Source organism: Vicugna pacos, chromosome 22, assembly GCF_048564905.1.
Source record: "Vicugna pacos chromosome 22, VicPac4, whole genome shotgun sequence".
NCBI lineage: Eukaryota > Metazoa > Chordata > Mammalia > Artiodactyla > Camelidae > Vicugna > Vicugna pacos.
In genome coordinates, this window is record NC_133008.1 from 6,417,480 (window position 1) to 6,436,395 (window position 18,916).

Sequence of the window (18,916 nt, forward strand, 5' to 3'; positions counted from 1 at the left end):
TCCCCAGACCCCCTGCTGGGTGTCCTGGTACCAGGACAGGCAGGAAGCCAGCTGCACAGGAATGGGGAATGAATGAGTGAAAGTGACACTGCTCTGGGAAAGGGGAGGGGCAAACGCAGCAGCTCCTGAACCAGCTCTGCCCCTTCCCAGCAGGGTGACTCAGCCAACCCCTTCCTTACCGTCGCTGAGCCTCAGTTTCCTCAAATGTCTAATGGGTACCACACACACCTCCTCCCCACCAGGGCCTGAGCCGTGGTGAAGTTAGAGAGGGATTACACCAGGAAAAATGCTCTAGACAAGACGTAAAACACTTCATTTTATTCTCCAACATGACTGAGGAGGATCTGTTCAGAAATTTCCGGATTTTTTTTTTAATAAAATAAAAAACACCAGATGGCTTCAAAGTACGCAAATGTGAGGCCAGTTCTCGTGACCTTCCTCGGAAGACCCGGCCCAGAGCTCAGTGGGGAGGGGTTGGGGGGAGCCCGGGTGGGGAAGCGCCGGCCTTGGTGACTCACGGAGGGCCCAGAGGAGGGCTCCTGAGATTAGGCCGGCGGCCGAGGCGGAGGAGCCTCTGGCTAGAGCGCAGGCCAGCTGCGCAGAGAGGTCGGCCAGCGCCGCCAGGGGAGGGGGCGTCTTCCTGGGTTACCCCGGCTTCGCTCAAGATCTGGGGAATCCCGGCCTCCGACTTCCGGCTCAGCAGTAAATCCCGTCCCGGGTGCGAGCTGGGACGCCGCCCCGCCGCCCAAATTTGGCAAAGTCCTTCTCCATGTCTGAGCCTGAGCCTGCCGCGTGCCGCGTCTCGGGTGCCCTGGGAGGAGCCTGGCACACAGACGGGCGCACACCAGGAACACGTGTTCTTACGCCCGACACCGTGCTCGGCGCCTTACTTACAGAAGCCTGACTTAAAACCTCATTACGACCCGGGAGGTAGGATCCATTGTTACCCCTGTTGTACAGAAGGGGAAACTGAAGTGTAGAGCGATTCAGCCAGTCCCCGGCCCAAGGTCCCACGCCTGCTCTGTGGGACTTGAGTCCGGGTCCGAACTCGGGTAGCGTGCTGCCCCTCAGCCCACTTCCAGGACCTAACGCCGGGCGCCCGCGTGTTACACCCGCGACTGGCTCCTGGGAGCCGCGGGTAGCCTCCTGCCCAGACTCTTGGGGGCCCAGAGCCGGTCGTTGTCACGACAACAGGGGGCCAATGAGGAGCCGGCAGGCGGGAGGAGGCCCCGCCCCGGCCCCGCCCCGGCGGAGGGCTCGGAGCTATAAGTGCCGGAGTCCGAGGGGCGGGCGCCAGAGTCCACGAGCGCAAGGCGCGCGGTGAGTGCTGAGTGCCAGCAGCGCGCAGAGGCCCGGAGCTGCGAAGGGCGCGAGGAGCCTCCACGATGTGCGGTGAGTGCATCGCCCATCTGCGCCCCCCTCCTCCGTGGCGGCCGCAGGTTCCGGCGCCCCAGACTCTCACAGCCTGGGCCCGAAAGCCAGGCGCAGGGGACCGGAGGCGGCGCGGAATGGGGGCGTCGATTTGTCTTGGTCCCCCTCCGAGGGGCTTTCAGGGGCCGAGCCTGCCTCCGCTTGCCCCGCCGCCAAGTGGGTGTCCCAGGGAGGTGTCGGGGAGGGGTTACCCAACCTTGATCTCGGACCCACAGAGAGGAAGGAATTGGTGCTGTCACAGGCCTGGACCCTCGCAACACAAAGGTATCCGCGCCCCGTGTCCAGTAAGGAAAGCGTCCCCCCGTGTCGCCCACAAAGGCGGCCACGCTCAAGCTCGCGCGCATCCAGGGCACGGGGTGTCCAGCCCGGCTCCTTGCGCACACCGAAGAGAGGCGACCCCACCTGCACCCTCCGGTTAGTGTGGGGACCAGCCCCTCGTGCACTGGGAAGGGCCTGTCTGTTCTCCTCGCGTCCCAAAATGAACTTCTTGGCCCTAGCAGGGTTGATTCCGTACTGCCGCCTCTTTGCTGGGAAGAGCTCTCAGCGAGGCACGGGGAAGAAGCAGCACTTAACTGCCGAACCTTGGGCCAAATCTGGGAGAGGGAGCCCTGGACTGGGAGCTCCGGCGTCCGGAATACCGCGGCGACTGGGCGCTGTCGGGCCAGGCTGCGGGACGGTGGGGAGGGCGGCCCGGCCCTGTGCACACATCTACACATCTGCAATTCCTTACTGTCCTGGCTGGGCTGCCGCCTCTGGCTGGAGAGAGGGCCGAGAACTTCGGCTGGGACAAAAGGTCACTGTGACTTTTTTTTTTTCCGTGAGTGGGATTCAGTTACTCCTTCCAGCCTCCTGTGGCTGGAGGACCTGGTGGAACTTTTGAAGCCATGAAAGGCCTCTGTCTGACTTTACTGAGGGATGCTGGGGTAGGCTGGGGTGTGCCAGCAGTGAGCCGAGGGCCAAGGTCTGTACAGGCTTTGTTTCTGAGGCCAAGTGCTCCTGAAAAAGTGAAAACGGACTGACTGACCAAGGAGCAGGCCAAGCAGGCATCAATTTAAATTGCTGAACTCTCTGTAAAAATGTCAGGACTCCAGGGCATCATTGGTAACATCCATCTAGGACTGACGGTGGGTGTTTCTGGGTAGAGAGATAAGGAAAAGGTGGCAGTTTTGCTAAGAAGCTTTGGATTCCAAACTCCTCAGTGTGGCATTCAAAGCCCTTGGCCTTAGAGCCAGACTAGTGCACTGAGAGCCTCCCACTGGGTCTGCCCCCCAAACACGGAACAGCTTCCCTGCTTCCTCCTCTCAGATGCCCTTTCACAGCGGTCCAGGAGCTGGTCGCTGACCAGGGACGGAATAACTCATGAGGTAAATGTTGCCATAGAGGGAAGACCTGGGGTACACGCCGCAGTGTGGCCACCCAGTGCCAAACCAGCAGACAGACGTCCTTCTGTTTGGTGCACAGGATTTAAACTTTATTTTTTAAATTACTGTAGCACCAAGATACAAAATTGGGAGATTTCATATAAGGAGGTGGGGTTTTGACTTCTCTTGAAAAAAAATCTGAAGATGAGCACCCCTGAGTCCGTATTTCTGAGCAGTGTGCGGTGGCCCCTGGGGTCACGGGGGCAAGCTCCCCAGTTCTCCCACCCCTGCCCCGCTGCCTCACTCACTGGTGTGACCCGCTGGCCTCCGTGCAGGCTGAGCGTGGGACCCTGGCACGGTGAGGGCAGGGACACTGACCTTCCCCAGAAGAGAGGGAGGGACCTGGGACAGTGCCTCAGGGCCTGGACTCCAGTATGAGCTCTGCAGAGAAGAGGGTGACAGGTGTGCCAGGCTGAGGGCACAGCATATGCAAGGGCATGGCAGCATGGACCATGGCTGTACCATGGCTGCGTGGGGATTTGATGGAAAGGATTACACTTTCCATCCATGAATTCTTAAATCTTCCCTGTCCTACATTTAGTAATCTGTGCCGGGGGAGGAAAGACTTTGCTATGCAGAATTGGAGAATTATTATTTTGCTAGTTTTGCCTTGAATTTGTCATCTTTGATATTAGTTCCTCTAGCTGCTGTAACAAATTACCACAAACTTGCTGATTTAAAACAACATAAATTTTTTTTATGTAATTCTGGAGACTAGCAGTCCAAAAATCTGTTTTACTGGGCCAAAATGGAGGTGCCAGCACCACTTCCTCCAGAAGCTCTGGGGGAGAATCTGTTCCTTGCCTCTTCCCAGCTTCCATGGCTGCCGGCATTCCTTGGCTTGCGGCTGCTCATTCCAACCTCCTCCTCCAAGGTCACGTCGCTTTCTCCTCCTCTGTGTTAAATCTCCCTCTGCTTCCCTCTTACAAGGACACTTGTGATTGCACTTAGGGCCCGTCCATATAATTCAGGATAATCTCCCATCTCAAGATCCTTAACTTAATCACATCTATAAAGACCCCTTTTCATATAGAGTAACATTTACAGATTCTAGGGATTGGGACCTAGTATTTTTGAGGGCCACTGTTCATCCTCCTACGGTTGGGCTCTTGCTTACAGATGCCTTCCTCAAGAATAGCCCAGTGTTGCCAATCCCAGATGGCCACAAGAATGTCGCCCAGAGGGCTACCAGCATTCCCTCGCATCACACGCACCCAGGTCCTCTGGTCCCAGCACTCTCAAACTGGACCCACCACAGTCAGAAGGTGAACGCAGGCATCAGTTAAATATGCCGTCCTTCACTGGCATCATGCCACTTGCCCAGTTGGATCAAATTGTTTTCACACCTTCTCTAAAAGTCAGTTTCCGTGTCACATAAATAGCATGCTCACTACATCTGCCCTCCATGCACATACATGGTACCCTTCTCGCTCATCTCTTCTCTGCAAGAAGCAGACGTGGTTCTATTCTGCAGATCCAGAGAGGCCAGGACACACACACACACACACACACACACACACACACGAGAGTCTACTTGCACAGTGGTCTTTCAGGAGAGCTTGTCAAGTGTCTGCAGGACTTGCCTCCTATCTCAGCTGAGAAAACAGCAATCCAGGGAGATTACTTGACTCAGGGGAGCTCACCCTTTTGTCCCAAACTCCTTGTGGCTCTCAGAACCCTGTCATATTTGGCATTCCTTTCCTTCTTGTAACAGTTCAGCCCATGGTTGGATGCCTCAGTAGGGACTGGGCTGGAGTTAATGGGGCCTGGATTCTGGGGTCGGTTCGCCTGGCTTGTTACTTCTCCAGGCCACAGGAGCTTTGGGAAACAGAGCCCCCTACTCAGTGATGTGCACATAAATGTTTACCAACTGGCTCTCTGATTTGCCAATTTCTGTGGTGTGAATACTCTCACCATGGCTAATTTCAGGTCATCAGTGTGAGGTCCCTGAAGCATGGAGCTGGGAAGCCGTGCACACAGTTGGCTCTCTCAGGAGCCAGTCCTGACAGCTCGCAGACACCACCACCCCTACTTACAGGACTGTGGTGGGCACTCTTGCCTGGAGGGCTGCACAGAGGCTAGTGGGGCAGGGGCTCAGCCCGGGCTGCCACCTGCCCTCCACTTTCTTCACCTCCCCTTCCCCATCGCCACGTTGTTTTCCCAGCAGTTTTACTCATCAGGGGTTTCCCAAGTTCTGAGAAACCTTCTGGAGATTCTGTGATATAACATTAGTAAACAGTGCTTTTAAATTGAGGTTTTTTTTTTTTGATAATTCTGTTTTTCCCTATTCCCTATTTTGTTTATCTTTGCTCTAATCTTTTTTTAAGTTTATTTATTTTTAAATTTTTATTTATTTTTCATTTTGGGGGAGTTAATTAGGTTTACTTATTTATCCATTTATTTTTAGAGGGTACTAGGGATTGAACCCAGGACTTCATGCATGCTAAGCATGCAGTCTACCACTGAGCTATACCTTCCCTCCTTAAGGGGTTATTTTTATATTTAGCAACATTTGCTTATAAGGAAATATTAATTTGAGGTTACAGATACTCTTGGGAGAACGTTCTGAAATTCATTAAGTGCTCGAACAGTTAAATAATATAATCTGGTCATCTGCCTCTTTTTAATTTTCAAGGGAAATATTTCACTGAAAAATAAAGTCTGGCTTTTTTATAGCCAAATTTTGGCAAGTTAAACACGATTTCTTTTTTTTTCTTGGAAGTTTTCTTGTTTTAGTACAATCTAGAGTATATGTATGTTGCTTCCCCTTTGCACTTGGTGAAATCCTAACGGGACAAGGACACCAGGAATTTTCTTTTAAAGATAAAAATGCCTTGCCCACATTTACTGCAGGAAGCAGAGTCTCCTGTTATCTCAGGGAATTGAGTGTTGTGGAAACTTTAACCATTGGAGGCCCGAGGAGGCCTGACGCAGGGTGAGGCTGTCCCCAGAGGAGCCAGCCCCCTCCTGACCCTGCGCCAGCCCTGGGGGCTCCTCTGTCTTGGTGTGAGGACCCAGCTGTGGGGTCTCACACTTCCTTTGCACCCTCATCTTTGCCCTCACTTCTGAGAGGAGGCAGCAAAAACTGTCATCCCCATTTTGTGAAAAAACTGGCCTCCCCTCCTCTGCACGAGGGAGTCCTGGACTCAGCCTCCTTCACAGCCCTCGTTCCTGGCCCAGTGGCCTCCCTCTCCTGGGAGCCTCACGGGAAAGAGTACACCGCCCACCTCCCCCGGCATGCCACACACACACACACACACACACACACACACACACACACCCGACACACTCACACACACCTGACACTCAAGCACAGACTCACGCACATATACACACGCTCCCACACAAGTACATACTCAGTGCACATACCTGACACATGAACACAAACACACACTCTCTCTCTCACACACACACTCAGAAGAATTTTATCAGGAAAAACCCATCTGGCCCTGTCTTGCAGTTTGGGACTGCGACCACTATGGCTTGTGGACTAAGGAGGTCTGAGAAGCATTGGATGGTGATGGAGAGAGTGACCTCTGTCTGAAGAGGGTCCCAGCATGGCTGGGCGGTGACACGTTCCCGCGGAGTGAGACCCTATCCTGTGTGGGGTGCGGGCTGTGTCTCTGCCTGAGACTGTCTGCCCTCCCTCACTTGGAAAGCACTGATCCTCGGAAAGATGGGGAGGTTTTCCAAACCTGCAGCCACAGAATCAGAATGTGGACCCCAGCCCGCCCGCCGGGAACTCAGGCTTTCTTCCCTCGCTCTCCAGGCTCCAAACGGCCTCTCCTCACCTCCAACACCCTGAGCACCCCACGGCTTGTAGACAAGATTCCGAGAGTTCAGTGATCCTAGTTCTGGCTGGGCCTCCTGGGGCATGGCTCCTCCATCTGGTCATTGTCATTATCTGTCACTTGAAGGTTTGAAGTGCCCCTGCCAGCACGGATGAACCTCCATGGTGCCTTTGGTCCTGAGTGCCTATATGATCTCTCAAGCCACATTCAGAGGGACCGTTCGAATTCTCCAACCCCGCAAAGTGGGCTGGGTTGAGGGGCCCGCAAAGGGCTTGTCTCTGTTCCACAGCACATCCACGGTCTCTTCTGGAGTCTCTCTGAATTTATCTGGGTTTCTCTGCCTTTGGAACCTTTGCTCACTCACTTTCCCCATCAGTTTTAAGAGTGAGACCCTGAAAAGCTGTTTAGAGGCTCTGGATGCAGGATGGCGGTGTAAGCATGGGACACACGCGGAGCTGCGGTGGCTGGGCCAAGGCGGCCTCTGCCCCAGGCCTGGGCATCTCTCCAGCCAGCTCAGAGGGATTCTGCCATCCCTCCTGGGCAAGGGAGAGGGAGGGATGTAGTGGGAGCCAGCCTTGCTGTGACTGCCTCCACCCTGTGGGGGGTGGGGGTTAGATGGGAAGAGAAAGGTGGAGTCAGAAGCAGGAGTGTCCTATGGAGGGGGTGACCTCCCGGGGGCCAGGGAGGACCCCACCAGGGGCACTCTGAGGTGTGTCCATCAGGGGCCTGGCGGGCATCTCCCCCAGGCCAGGCCCCTCTGCAAGCTATTTCTCAGCCCTTGGGGTAGGATTCTAAGACAGGTCTCAGCTAATTTAGGGAGCAGCGGTCATGACCCCCCTGCAGTCCCACAGACCTGACCATGAATTACCCAGCTCCTTGGCTTTGCAGCCAGAGATGCCCTGTCTGTCCATGGGAACCACAGCCTAGGCATAGGCATTGTGAGGATGAGACAAAATACGGCTCTGAGGGCATCGGCACATGGGGAGGCATCACAGAAGGTGGTGGCGGTGGCGGTGGCGGTGGCGGTAGTTTGCTCTGCAGCCCCCAGCTGCCACTGCCAGAGGAGTTCCGGGATCCTTCCCTGGACCTGGTTCATTTATCCAGAAGGCTCTCCACTCCAGTCCTGGGATCCTCAGTGCACAGTGGTTGGGGGATGGGGGATGCTGGGGCATGTAGGCCTTTGTACCCGAGTGTCTTGCAGTTACCCCCAGGGCAGTGCCATGCTGCCCTTGTGACAGAGGCTGACGCTCAGGGACCACAGGATCAGCCCTGCCCACTTCCATGGCCTGTCAGTCCCTTGTTCGTACACTGGGGGTTCCACCTGCTTGAGCATGGTTAAGCATGGCTATCTCAGGCCCGGCTCGAAGGCCACCATCTCTGATCACCCTCCCCCATCCATTCATTTACTCATGTATTCATGCATTCAGCAAGTAGTCACCGAGCGCTCAAAAATGTACCAGGCTCTGGGCTAGTTGCTGGGAACACAGCAATGAATAAGACAGATGAGATACATGTGGTCCCCATCCTTGAAGGTTACAATCCAGTGGGGAGTCAGACAACAGGTAGGGAAGGAAGTGCTACACAGGAAATAAACAGGGCCATGCGGCTTTTTCAGAAGGGGAGAGGGGAAGGCCTGCAGTAGACCAGGTGTGATCTGTCAGCGGGCATCAGCAGAATTGGGGCCACCTTTGCAGAGAGTTGGTCCAGGAGCCCTCTGCCCCTTTCCCGCCTCTCAGCTCCCACCCGCTCTGCCTGCACGTCTCCTGAAGGGTTGGGTGGTCCCTGTGCCTCCTGTCTTCTCTTGACCCATCCTGCGAGGCCCCCTGACTGGTCCATCTCAGCACCTCCCACCACCCAGCGCAGTGATGAGACCCCTGTGGGCCAGAGAAATGTTTGTGGGATAAATTACATCTTGATCAGGCTGCAGCCAGATCACGTATTTGATTTAACCATCATTTCCCCAGGAAGAAAGCCAAAAAATAAATAACAGTAAAATGGTACTATTTTCCTCATGGTTTCACTTGAGGATGATTTCTCAAAGGGCTTCCGGTGTGCTGTACGCATACTTGCATTTGCGCCTCACGCCCCTCCAGGAGGAGGAAGCTCCTTGTCTGCTCCGTTTTCACGACTCAGACGCTTACTGTGTGGCAGGCACTGGTCCTTGGGCTTTCAGACTCCTGTGAATTCTCAACCGTGGGGAACCACAGGGAAGTAGGTACTGCCAACGTCCTGCTCCACAGGGGTCCCAGTGACTTGCTCCAGGCCACACAGAAGCAAGGGGCTGGGCTGGGATTTGAAATCCATATTTGATGCAGGCAGCAGCTCCACCGTCCCTGTGTCCCCTGCTGTCCCAGAGTCGATGAGGGAGGAGGCGTGCAGGCCTGGTGACCCTGAGCCTGCCCTTTTCCACACTGGACCCTGGGCTTGGACAGTGCTCTGTCCTCCCTGTGGTTGTTCCTCCTGGTGAGCAGGGCTGGGGAGCCACCATGGACTCAGTGAAGGCAAACTGGGCTGGATGACAATCCTGTATCCGCCACTCTCTAATTCCTACAGCGGCACATGGTGAAATAGTTTTACAGGCACGTGATGAAATATCCTGACTACACAAAAAGGACACATGCAGTGGAAAGGGGATTTCTGCCTTATGTCCAGCCCCCTCCTCAGAGGCAACCACTGCCTGCTGGGTCCTCCAGAAGGACCCTGTATGTCTCCCTGACCCACCTTGGGTAATTCGCACGTGTTCTGCAGGCTGCTCTCCCCACTTGGCACATCTTGGAGATCTAGCTTGTTATCCGGGAGAACACACAGCTTCACCTTGTTCCCTGTGTAGAGATGCCTGCCTGTGGCCCTGCAGTGGCCCCACCATGTGGCCGTGTCATCACCTACCGGGTCCCTGTCAGACATCGGGCTGTCCCCGGTCTTCAGCTGCCACAAGCAGTGCTGAGCAACGATCCTCACGCGTGCATACTTGAGTCTCTGCACAGGTATCTGTTGGATACACTCCTGGAAGTGCAGCAGCTCTGGTCAGCAGATGTGCGCATTTCAGTCTGAGAGATTGCCAAATTGCCTTCCATGGAGGGCACACGGATTTAAACTCTCACTTATTTGTTAAATTGTTTGATCTTTACTGGTCTCATAGGTAAAAAATGGATTCTCATTGTAGCTTTTATTATGGATGGAGGGGGTTCCAGAAGGGAACCTGACGTGAATAGCAAGCAAAATTCGTAGGAAAGCAGCTTTATTGTATTGCATTATTTTGTTGAAATGAAGAACACAGTGTAAGTTCCCAATGTATTCACGTCACCTAGTAGCTTGTAGGGAGAATCCAGCCAAGAGGGTGAGCTGCAAGAGGAGAGAGGCAGTGCTTAATCAGTGAAAGAATTTAATAGATGTTCGTATGCAAGAGATGTCATGTTAAAAATTAAATTTTGCCTCCATGCACAAAAATCTTGAAAACCACTCTGTGGCAGCCCCCCTCACCACGGTAATCAAACAGATGGTGCCTGACTGGTTGCCGAGCTCCCAGCTGGGTGTGGACACAGCTGGTGGTCCTGAGGACAAGGACCTTTTAGCCCATCCGTCTGGTTCCAGCCCAGCGGGGGCTCTGGCAGCAGCACCCCCCCCCCACCACCAAGGAGGCTGTTTCTGGATCTCAAAGCCAGAGACGCATACGTGCCTGACTTGAGTTCAGAACCTCTCCTGAGTTGATATGTGGGCTTTCGTGTCCACTGTAGTGCCCATCAGCTTCCCTTCATGAGGTGCAAAGTGTCGTTCTAGAACGATTCCCCGGAAACTTTTGCAGTTTAAAAAATTCCAAAAGTGATCTGTGAGTTGCTCCATCCTTCACAGAACTGTCTCCCAGAGCTACGTGCTCTTGACAGTGACTGAAATTTGACCACGTCCCTCCAGGGAGCTTTCTGATTTTTTGCAGGAAATTTAATGTAATAAAATGTTTTACCTAAACAGAGATTGTGGTGATGGTTACACACCTCGGTGAATATACTTAAAAACCATTGCATCATACACTTTAAACAGGATAATATTATGGTGTGTGTCTTATATCCCAAAAAAGCTGTTAAAATTTTTTCGTTAAAAAGTAACTGTCTTTTTTTTTTTAGATTCTACATATAAGTGATATCATGTGGTACTTTTCTTTCTCTTTCTGGCTTATTTCACTTAGAATGACATTCTCCAGGGCCATCCATGTTGCTGAAATGACATTATTTTATTATTTTTTAAGGCTGCAGTTTTTTTAAAAAGTAAAAAAAAAGAAAGTAACTATCTTTCTTATATGTATAAGTAAGGTGACAAAAATACATCCTCTGGCCAGACATGTGTAGGTTTGAAGTGTAGGGTAAACCGTGAGCTCCTGGAACACAGATGCTCTGCGAGGGAGGCGTGTCTCACCTGACCTAGAGTCAGCCAGGAAGACAAAAATAGCTGCCTGCCAAAATTATCCTTGGCCATCTTTAAAAGAAACCGTCTGTGACTGCTCAGAAAGCACACTGTGCATGTTTTTAAATATAAACCCTGTACCTTAATGCTCGTGTGAAAATACAGCCTATGTACAGTAACTGACCTGAGAATGCAAAATGCCATTTTTAGTGCTGTATGATTTTAGCGCCTACTGCTTTGACTGTGTCTAGATGAATTTTAGCAAGTTAAATTTCATGCGATGTGACCCTACTCACTGTGTGGGAGTATAGCATTTCACTTAGTGGAAGTTTACTCATTCATTCAGGTGTACTACCCTGACTTAAATCTCATCCAGGGATGTTATAAATGTTACAGAGGCATTCCAGGTGGTTTCGTATAGAATCGTGGTCAGCCCTCAGTTATCCACAGGCAAGTTGTCCTCTCCAAGGATTAGCTCTGGCAAAAAAATTTTTCCAGTTTTATTGAGATATAATTGACATGTAACACTGTATAACTTTAAAAGGTGAAAGATTTATATGATCTGAAGAGAAACCAGAGCGTAGCATTGTATAACTTTAAAGTATACAACATAGTGAATTATATATGTGTATGTGTATTGGTATGTATTACATACAGATATGTGTATGTGTATACATATTGCAAAATGATTACCACAGGAAGGTTAGTTAACATTCATCACCTCACACAGTTAAAAATTATTTCACTGTGATGAGAACTTTTAAGAGCTACTCTCTTAGCAACTTTTAAATATACAATAGAATGTTGTTAGCTGCAGTCACTACGCTGTCTGTTACGTCCCCAGAATTTATCTTATGTTTGGAAGTTTGTACCTTCTGATCACCTTCACCAATTCCCTCACTCTTCCCACCTCTGGCAACCACCAGCCTGATTTCTCTGTCTGTGAGTTAACTTTTTTCCAATTTCATGTATAAGTGGGATCACAGAGATTTGTTTTTTTCTATCTTACTTAGTTCACTTAGCCTAATGCCCTCAAGGTTCACATGTTGTCGCAAATGGCAGAATTTGCCTTCCTTTTTTAATGGCTGGATGGTATTCCATTATGTGTATATTTCATAGTTTCTTTATTTAACACTTGAGTGGTTTCCATGTCTCAGCTATTGTAAGTAATGCTTAACATGAGAGTGCAGATATCTGACAATTTTTAAATCTTGCTCAGACCTTCCTGTCATCCCAGAAAAATGTTGAGAAGATTTGAAAATAATAAAATTTAAAAATTAAAATGGGAAAAATAAACCTTCTTTTAACCCTATTCATCCCCGAGGCAGTGTACCCAGTGGTTAGGATCGTTTATGCCCTAAAGTCAGGTCTCTTTAGTTCCGGACTCTGGCCCAGTTCCAGAAGGAAAGGGGAAGGTAATGGCACATCTACGAGCTCTGATTGATGCCCATGTGGGAATGTTTAGTCCAGTGTCTGCCACACAGTGAGTTCTCAGGAAGATGAGTTACTGTAAATATGCCTGAAGCCGCAAAACTTTTTCACAATCCATACTGTTCCTTCACTGATTGATACAGATTCATGATCACTCTTTTCCACATACATTTATTGAACAAGGACCATGTGCCAAGATACAATAAGAAATATAAAGATAGAAGCACCAGCTTGTGGCCTTGTCAGGGGATGCAGATGTCTCAGGATGCAGGAACGCTGGGGACCCAGGGCAGGCGAGGGCTTCTGGCTGGGGCCTGGGCATGCCTGCCCTGGGGGTTAGGTTGGAGCTGAGCTTTGAGACGGGCAGATTTTCCCACGCAGGGCAAAAGGACAGAGGGGTGAAGGGATGGGACACTCATAGAGCATGACACAGGCCGACCCAGGGCCTATAGTCTCAAGTAGTGGAGTGGAAGAATTTGGAAAGAGCCAACATGATGAGTATTACTTCTTATTTTGGAAAATATTATTTCGAAATATGAATGCAGAAAATGAAGCAGAACAAAATCTTCTTGGCTTGCCGGCCTCCCTTGAAGACAAGGATTCTCTCTGGGGCTGAGAAATGGATTTATGCTTGCTGTTGTAAAAGTCGTGCGTATTGATGGCAAAGCTCCAAACAGCGAGGCCAAGTGCAGAGCAGAGCAGAGGCCCAGCCCGGTTTCCTACCTGTCGCAGGAGGCTGGAGCGGGCCTCCTTATGACTCTTCCCCGGTGTGTTCTGTGCAAATCAAGAAGCCCACGCAGGCGGAAGTTCAGATGTCCCTAGCTGGTTGGGTTGTTTTGCTGACCTTTTCTATTATAAATGTCGCTGCAGTGAAAGACATCTTCTGTAAATACGTATAGGAGGAAAAGTCTCTGCAGTGCAGCTGCCCAGCCCGGGGGTGCACGCGTGTCCTTCGCATGCCTCCTGAGTCTTCTTGTCGCAGCAGGCGGGCTGCGTCCGACGCCCTCCCAGAAGCAGGAGGAGAGTGCAGCTCTCCCGTTACGTCCGGGGAAGGGAAGGCCGCACCTCCCTCTGCAGGCCGCCGCCAGGAAGCCCTCTGGAGTTGCACCTCCAGTGACGTCTGTGTCCCCGGAAGTGTTTCCTCCTAAACAGAACCAAGTGTTTTGTAAATATATGGTTTTCCTCTCTTTTTGACAGGAATCTTCGCCTACATGAACTACAGGGTCCCCCGGACGAGGAAGGAGATTTTCGAGACCCTCATCAGGGGCCTGCAGCGGCTTGAGTACAGGGGCTACGACTCCGCAGGTGGGCCCCGCGGCGCCACACGGGAACGTGGTGCTCATTCATTCAAGAAATTAGAAATGTTCTGTAGGAGAGTAGAAGGGAAAACAAGCCTAAAAGAAATCCCCATCAAAAGCTCCCGCATCCACATCTGTGTCCTTCCTCTGCACTTTTGTGGGTATTTTGGGGTGGCCTGGGGTTTGGGGACAGGTAGAGGTGTCGTGCCGACATTTTTAACTTTTACCTGATTATAATTATGCAATTCTGCAATTGTGTCTTCTTCTTTTACTTACCTGATCATTTTCCATCATCGTAAACTCTTCCTGGAAGACTGTCGCAGAGTTTACTCCTCTATCCAAATAACAGGTGGATATTTGGTCTGTTTCCCATTTTTTAAATCACATTCATTTTTATCACTTTCATTCATATAATAAAGTCAACATAGGAGAAGCATATAAAACCTTGTCCTTTTCATCAGGTTCCTGTGCATCCATTTTGCACAGAAAAGAAACAATATAAAGTTAACTCCAGGCTCTGTGTCAGCTTCCGGATTGGAACTAATTAATGCACACTAAGGAACAGCTGATGATCTGGGCTAGACTGTTTGATTTTGTTATTGATAATATCGTGGGTTTTATTTTCTGGAGGAAAAATGAATACTAAGTGATGAATAAATGAATACTGAATGAATACTTCAAGAGCTTCAGATTTCCAGAGATCCTGGCACACCACCTACTTTTCTATTTATTTCCCATTTTTAATTAAGCCGCCTTAGGAGAAAAGGGAGAGCCAGATAATTTTATATCCCTGTTAATTCTTAACAGAAAGTAAGTTAGATGAAAGATTGCAGGAACACTAGTGCAATGGGAGTACCAGCTAAAGTAGCAGAATCCAGAGTGCACAGGTGCCCTCAAATGAGCCCACTGCCTTGGTGGCACTTCCCCCACAGTTCCTGAGCATTACCTGGGTTAGAAGCCAGGCAAGGCAGCCACAGCCTGGGTTCCAGGTACGTGGTCCCCACTTGCCAGTGAGCATTGCCACGGTCACAGCCTCTTCTTTCCAAGTCAATATCCTGAACACAGTCTAGTTCTCTTCCGGGCAGCAAACCTGGGGAAAAAGAACTAATACATTGACAGCTCTGTGTGGCCCTCACCCTGCATCACATCCTGTAATGAAGCATGGGAGACAAAACTTAAATTCCAGAACAAAAAATCATGTTTATATTTACAATAGCCAAGACATGGAAACAACCTAAATGTCCATCGACAGATGACTGGATAAAGAAGTTGCTGTATATTTATGTAATGGAATACTATTCAGCCATAAAAAGAACAAAATGTCATTCGCAGCAACTGGGATGGCCCTGGAGAATGTCATTCTAAGTGAAGTAAGCCAGAAAGAGAAAGACAAATACCATATGATATCACTTTTATGTGGAATCTTTAAAAAAAATTAACTTATTTACAAAATAGAAACAGATTCACAGACATAGAATACAGACTTGTGGTTGGTAGGGGTGTGGGAAGGGATAGACTGGGAGTTCGAGATTTGTAGATACTAGCTAATATATATAAAATAGATAAACAGGTTTATGCTGTATAGCACAGGGAAATACTCAATATTTTGTAATAGCTTATGGTGAAAAAGAATAAGAAAATGAATATATGCACATTCATGTATGACTGAAGCCTTGTGCTGTGCACCAGAAATTGACACAACATTATAAACTGACTGTATACCTCAATTTAAAAAATGCATGAATTATGCAAAAATGTCAAGATTTTTATTCTTATTGAAAATACTGTGAACGTATATGTGTATGTTTATCTTCATGTTTAGATGCGTGCTGCATTTATTAATTCATTTTATATCATTAAAATATTTAATTTTATTGCTAATAAAAGAATCATGTTTACATTACAGGTGTGGCAATCGATGGAAATAATAATGAAGTCAAAGAAAGACACATCCAGCTAGTCAAGAAAAGAGGAAATGTCAAGGCTCTTGATGAAGAACTTTACAGTAAGTGGAAGACACACCAACTTAGAGTGATAAATACACCCAGACTGGGTCACTTTAAAATCTTTCGTTCCAACAGCATTTGAGACTAAAAACATTAAGTTACCTGAGTGTGGAAAAATAGGAAGAGGGCTATGTCCTTGTTGGAAAACTGCTTCCCAGAGTGTGGGATGGTTTATTTCAGGTGATGGTCTGCTGGGAATTTTTTTTCAATACTTAGTACTTACGTATTTATTTTAATTTTTCTGGTAAATGATGCTACTTCTCCATTTATAGTAGGGGTCTATAATTCTTTCTTTAAAGTGAGTTTCAGTGACGTGAGTTAGGTTACTGATAAGTGCTATGTAACAGCAAGGGGCTGGCAGAAATCCCAGGATGGGACCTCTGCGGTCAGTGGTGGGGCATACTTTTGGTGTGGTGTGTGTCTCTGTGTAATGATGCCTCCTTATGTAACAGCACCACGTCAATGCTTATTTTTACAGTGTGGCAAACCGATTTTTCTTTTCATCTAGAACAAGACAGCATGGACTTAAAAGTGGAGTTTGAAACCCACTTCGGCATTGCCCACACGCGCTGGGCCACCCACGGGGTCCCCAATGCTGTCAACAGCCATCCACAGCGCTCAGACAAAGGCAATGGTACGTGGTATAGCCTTGCTCCCCTGGTTCTGCCTGGCCCTGCCCTGTGGGTCCTCACCCACCACCCGCCGGCTTCTCAGCAGCCCTATCGTCCCTGAAGGTCCAAACGGGTGGCGCGGAGCCCCAGCCAGGAGGCAGATTCGGCCTGGCCCTCGGGTGGAGCTGACTCCCCCAGGCATCCAGGGGAAAACAGTGACACCTCCACAGAGTGCTCCTGGCTTTGGGGACCCGGCCCGAGTGGGACTTGGTGGCGTGAAGAGCTGAAGGCCTGGGCTATGTTCCTCAACCAGGGGCCAGAGTGTTCCAAAGGGCTGGGTGCTGGAGGAAAGGATGGGGTTCCCTTCTCATCCAGCTCTACCCGCCCCTGCCCCTGAAGAGAGTGGTCCTGAGCCAGGGCAGGTGGGCGTGCTCACCTTCTCTAACACCTGCGGTGCCCGCTGCACCCCTGGTCCCTGCGGCAAGGGCTCCCCTGTTCTTCCAGCGGGCCCCTCATGCCAGCCCAGCTCATGGGTCCACATCACTCACCTGAGGCCCCAGGACAGTTCTCCATGCAGTGCTTCCTTAAATTTCACCCCGCCCTCTCTCATGGAGGAGGGACTGATAAGTCTGGAGCTCCCACTGGCAGCTCTCGGGGACTCTGTGGTCAGCCCCCAGGGGCGTCGGGGCCTCCGGCGACAGGACACAGTGGGCGTGCTGATGGAGAGAGAGCGTAATCCCTGACTCCTCCCGGGGCTGCTGGGGCAGGCAAGGGTCTAAGATACAATGTGTGCCTTCCAGTGGGTCTCCACTCTGGGTTGGGCTCAGTCAAGCTAGAAGCCCCCATGACCCACACCTGGGCAGATGGGAGAGGGTGTCTGGTGGAGAGAATGATGTCTGGAGTCAGCCAGGAGCCCCACCCCAAGCTGCCTTCTGAACTTGGCATAGCACGAGTTCTTGCCAAGCCTCGTGTTAGGTTAGGGAGCAGACACATAAGAGCGGTTGTGGGGTGTTTATTATTAGCTAAGCACTCGACAAGTGTCAGTGCTCTTAATTGTCATGGAAGTCTGGCCACAGGAGAGAGTGGCACCTTCCTGGTCAGAGCCCTTTGCCCTGAGGACACTGAGGTGCCCTGAGACAGCTCACCCTGCCTGACTTGGAAGGGAAAACCTCCCCTGGAGAACAGGAGAGCCCCGTTCACCCCTCTCAGCAGAGCAGCCGGAGCTGGCACAGTGGCCGGGCTGCAGGTATGTCCACGTGCTCAGAGTCTTGGGTGGTGAGGGTTTTTTTTCGCTGGGGACTATTCCTTGCATCTGGTCTATGCCCTGAGCCATAGGGCAGCCCGTTCCAGGGGCAGGCCCTCTGCACCCAGGGTGGGAGGCAGCAGACTCCACACTGCTGAAGACCTAGAGCCAAGCCCAAGCCAGACGCAGAGGCTGGTCCCTGCGATCACATGCCCTGGGATGCCGCCGCCCCCGCCCCCGCCTCCTGCCCACCCAGGTGATCAGGTGAACCCCTACTTCATTGCAGATGATGATTCCCCAAAGTGGGGATCCCCCCACACCCAACCTTGGAAACGCCTGCCCTGACTCAGGATGAGTAATTGAAAAGAAAACGAAGTGGGAAATGAGAAAAGATTTGTGCAATTTCTTTAGCAACTCATCCCTGATAGCGGAAGAGCATACTTTTAAGGAAGACGTACACCCAGCAACTGCATTGCGTTAGAAAATTAGACGAAGACGTTTTCACAAAGAAAAGGCAGATGCTAGGAAACGAATTAGTGATGAGAAGTTCAGACAATACACTGAGATGAAAGAAAATGTGACAGGGTTAAGGCTATAGTGTGAAACAGTGTCACCATAGGTACGAAAAAAATTGGAGAAGGTGGATATGGAGACAGTTAATAGATAACAAAGTGTCAACCGTCCCATTTGACAGAAATAACGAAGCCTATCTGACGATGCTGCAGCCCAGAGCTCCGTGCCTGGCTTGGTTGGTGGATGCTTTTTATCAAAAGAGAAACGTGTTATTTCTTCAAGTTTAAATTGTAGTCATAGCAGGTGTCAGTTCTAATCTCTGTGAATGAAGTTTGCTCAACACGAGTGTCCGTATGAGCAGAGTTTGTAGAGTTTCAAGCTGTCAAGTTGTCTTTCTGGACATCTGACTTGAGCCTCACTTCTTCATGACGTTTGTCTCCTGACTAAACTTTACTTCCAGAGTTCGTCGTCATCCATAACGGGATCATCACAAATTACAAAGACCTGAGGAAGTTTCTGGTAAGATGCTTCCCCTGGGTGACAGCTAAGTCCAGTGGTATCGGTCTTTCCCCGAAATTTTCCAACCAGCTCATTTCCCTCTGGAAAAAAAGGCAGGGGCTTATTGAGACCCACGCTTGGCCACGTCACCGCATTGGACACAAACCTCATCCCCAGCCCAGCTGCCTCCCCAGATCTTGCTGGAGGAGAGAGCAGGGCATTCTCGTTTACATCATCAGCTGCTGCAGATTCACAGCAGAATCAAAAGAACATAAACT

At 50.3% G+C, this 18,916-nt stretch overlaps 1 protein-coding gene across 1 annotated transcript in view; it reads left to right on the forward strand.

The window, feature by feature from the left end:
* Positions 1–1,271: 1,271 nt before the first annotated feature.
* The window catches only part of GFPT2 (glutamine-fructose-6-phosphate transaminase 2), a 39,586-nt gene continuing 21,941 nt past the window's right edge, over positions 1,272–18,916 (forward strand). The window contains exons 1-5 of the mRNA XM_006198908.4: positions 1,272–1,392; positions 13,667–13,774; positions 15,674–15,772; positions 16,282–16,407; positions 18,601–18,659. Of these exons, the coding sequence (XP_006198970.1) occupies positions 1,386–1,392; positions 13,667–13,774; positions 15,674–15,772; positions 16,282–16,407; positions 18,601–18,659 (399 nt within the window). The 5' untranslated portion in view covers positions 1,272–1,385. The remainder of the gene's footprint in view (positions 1,393–13,666; positions 13,775–15,673; positions 15,773–16,281; positions 16,408–18,600; positions 18,660–18,916) is intronic.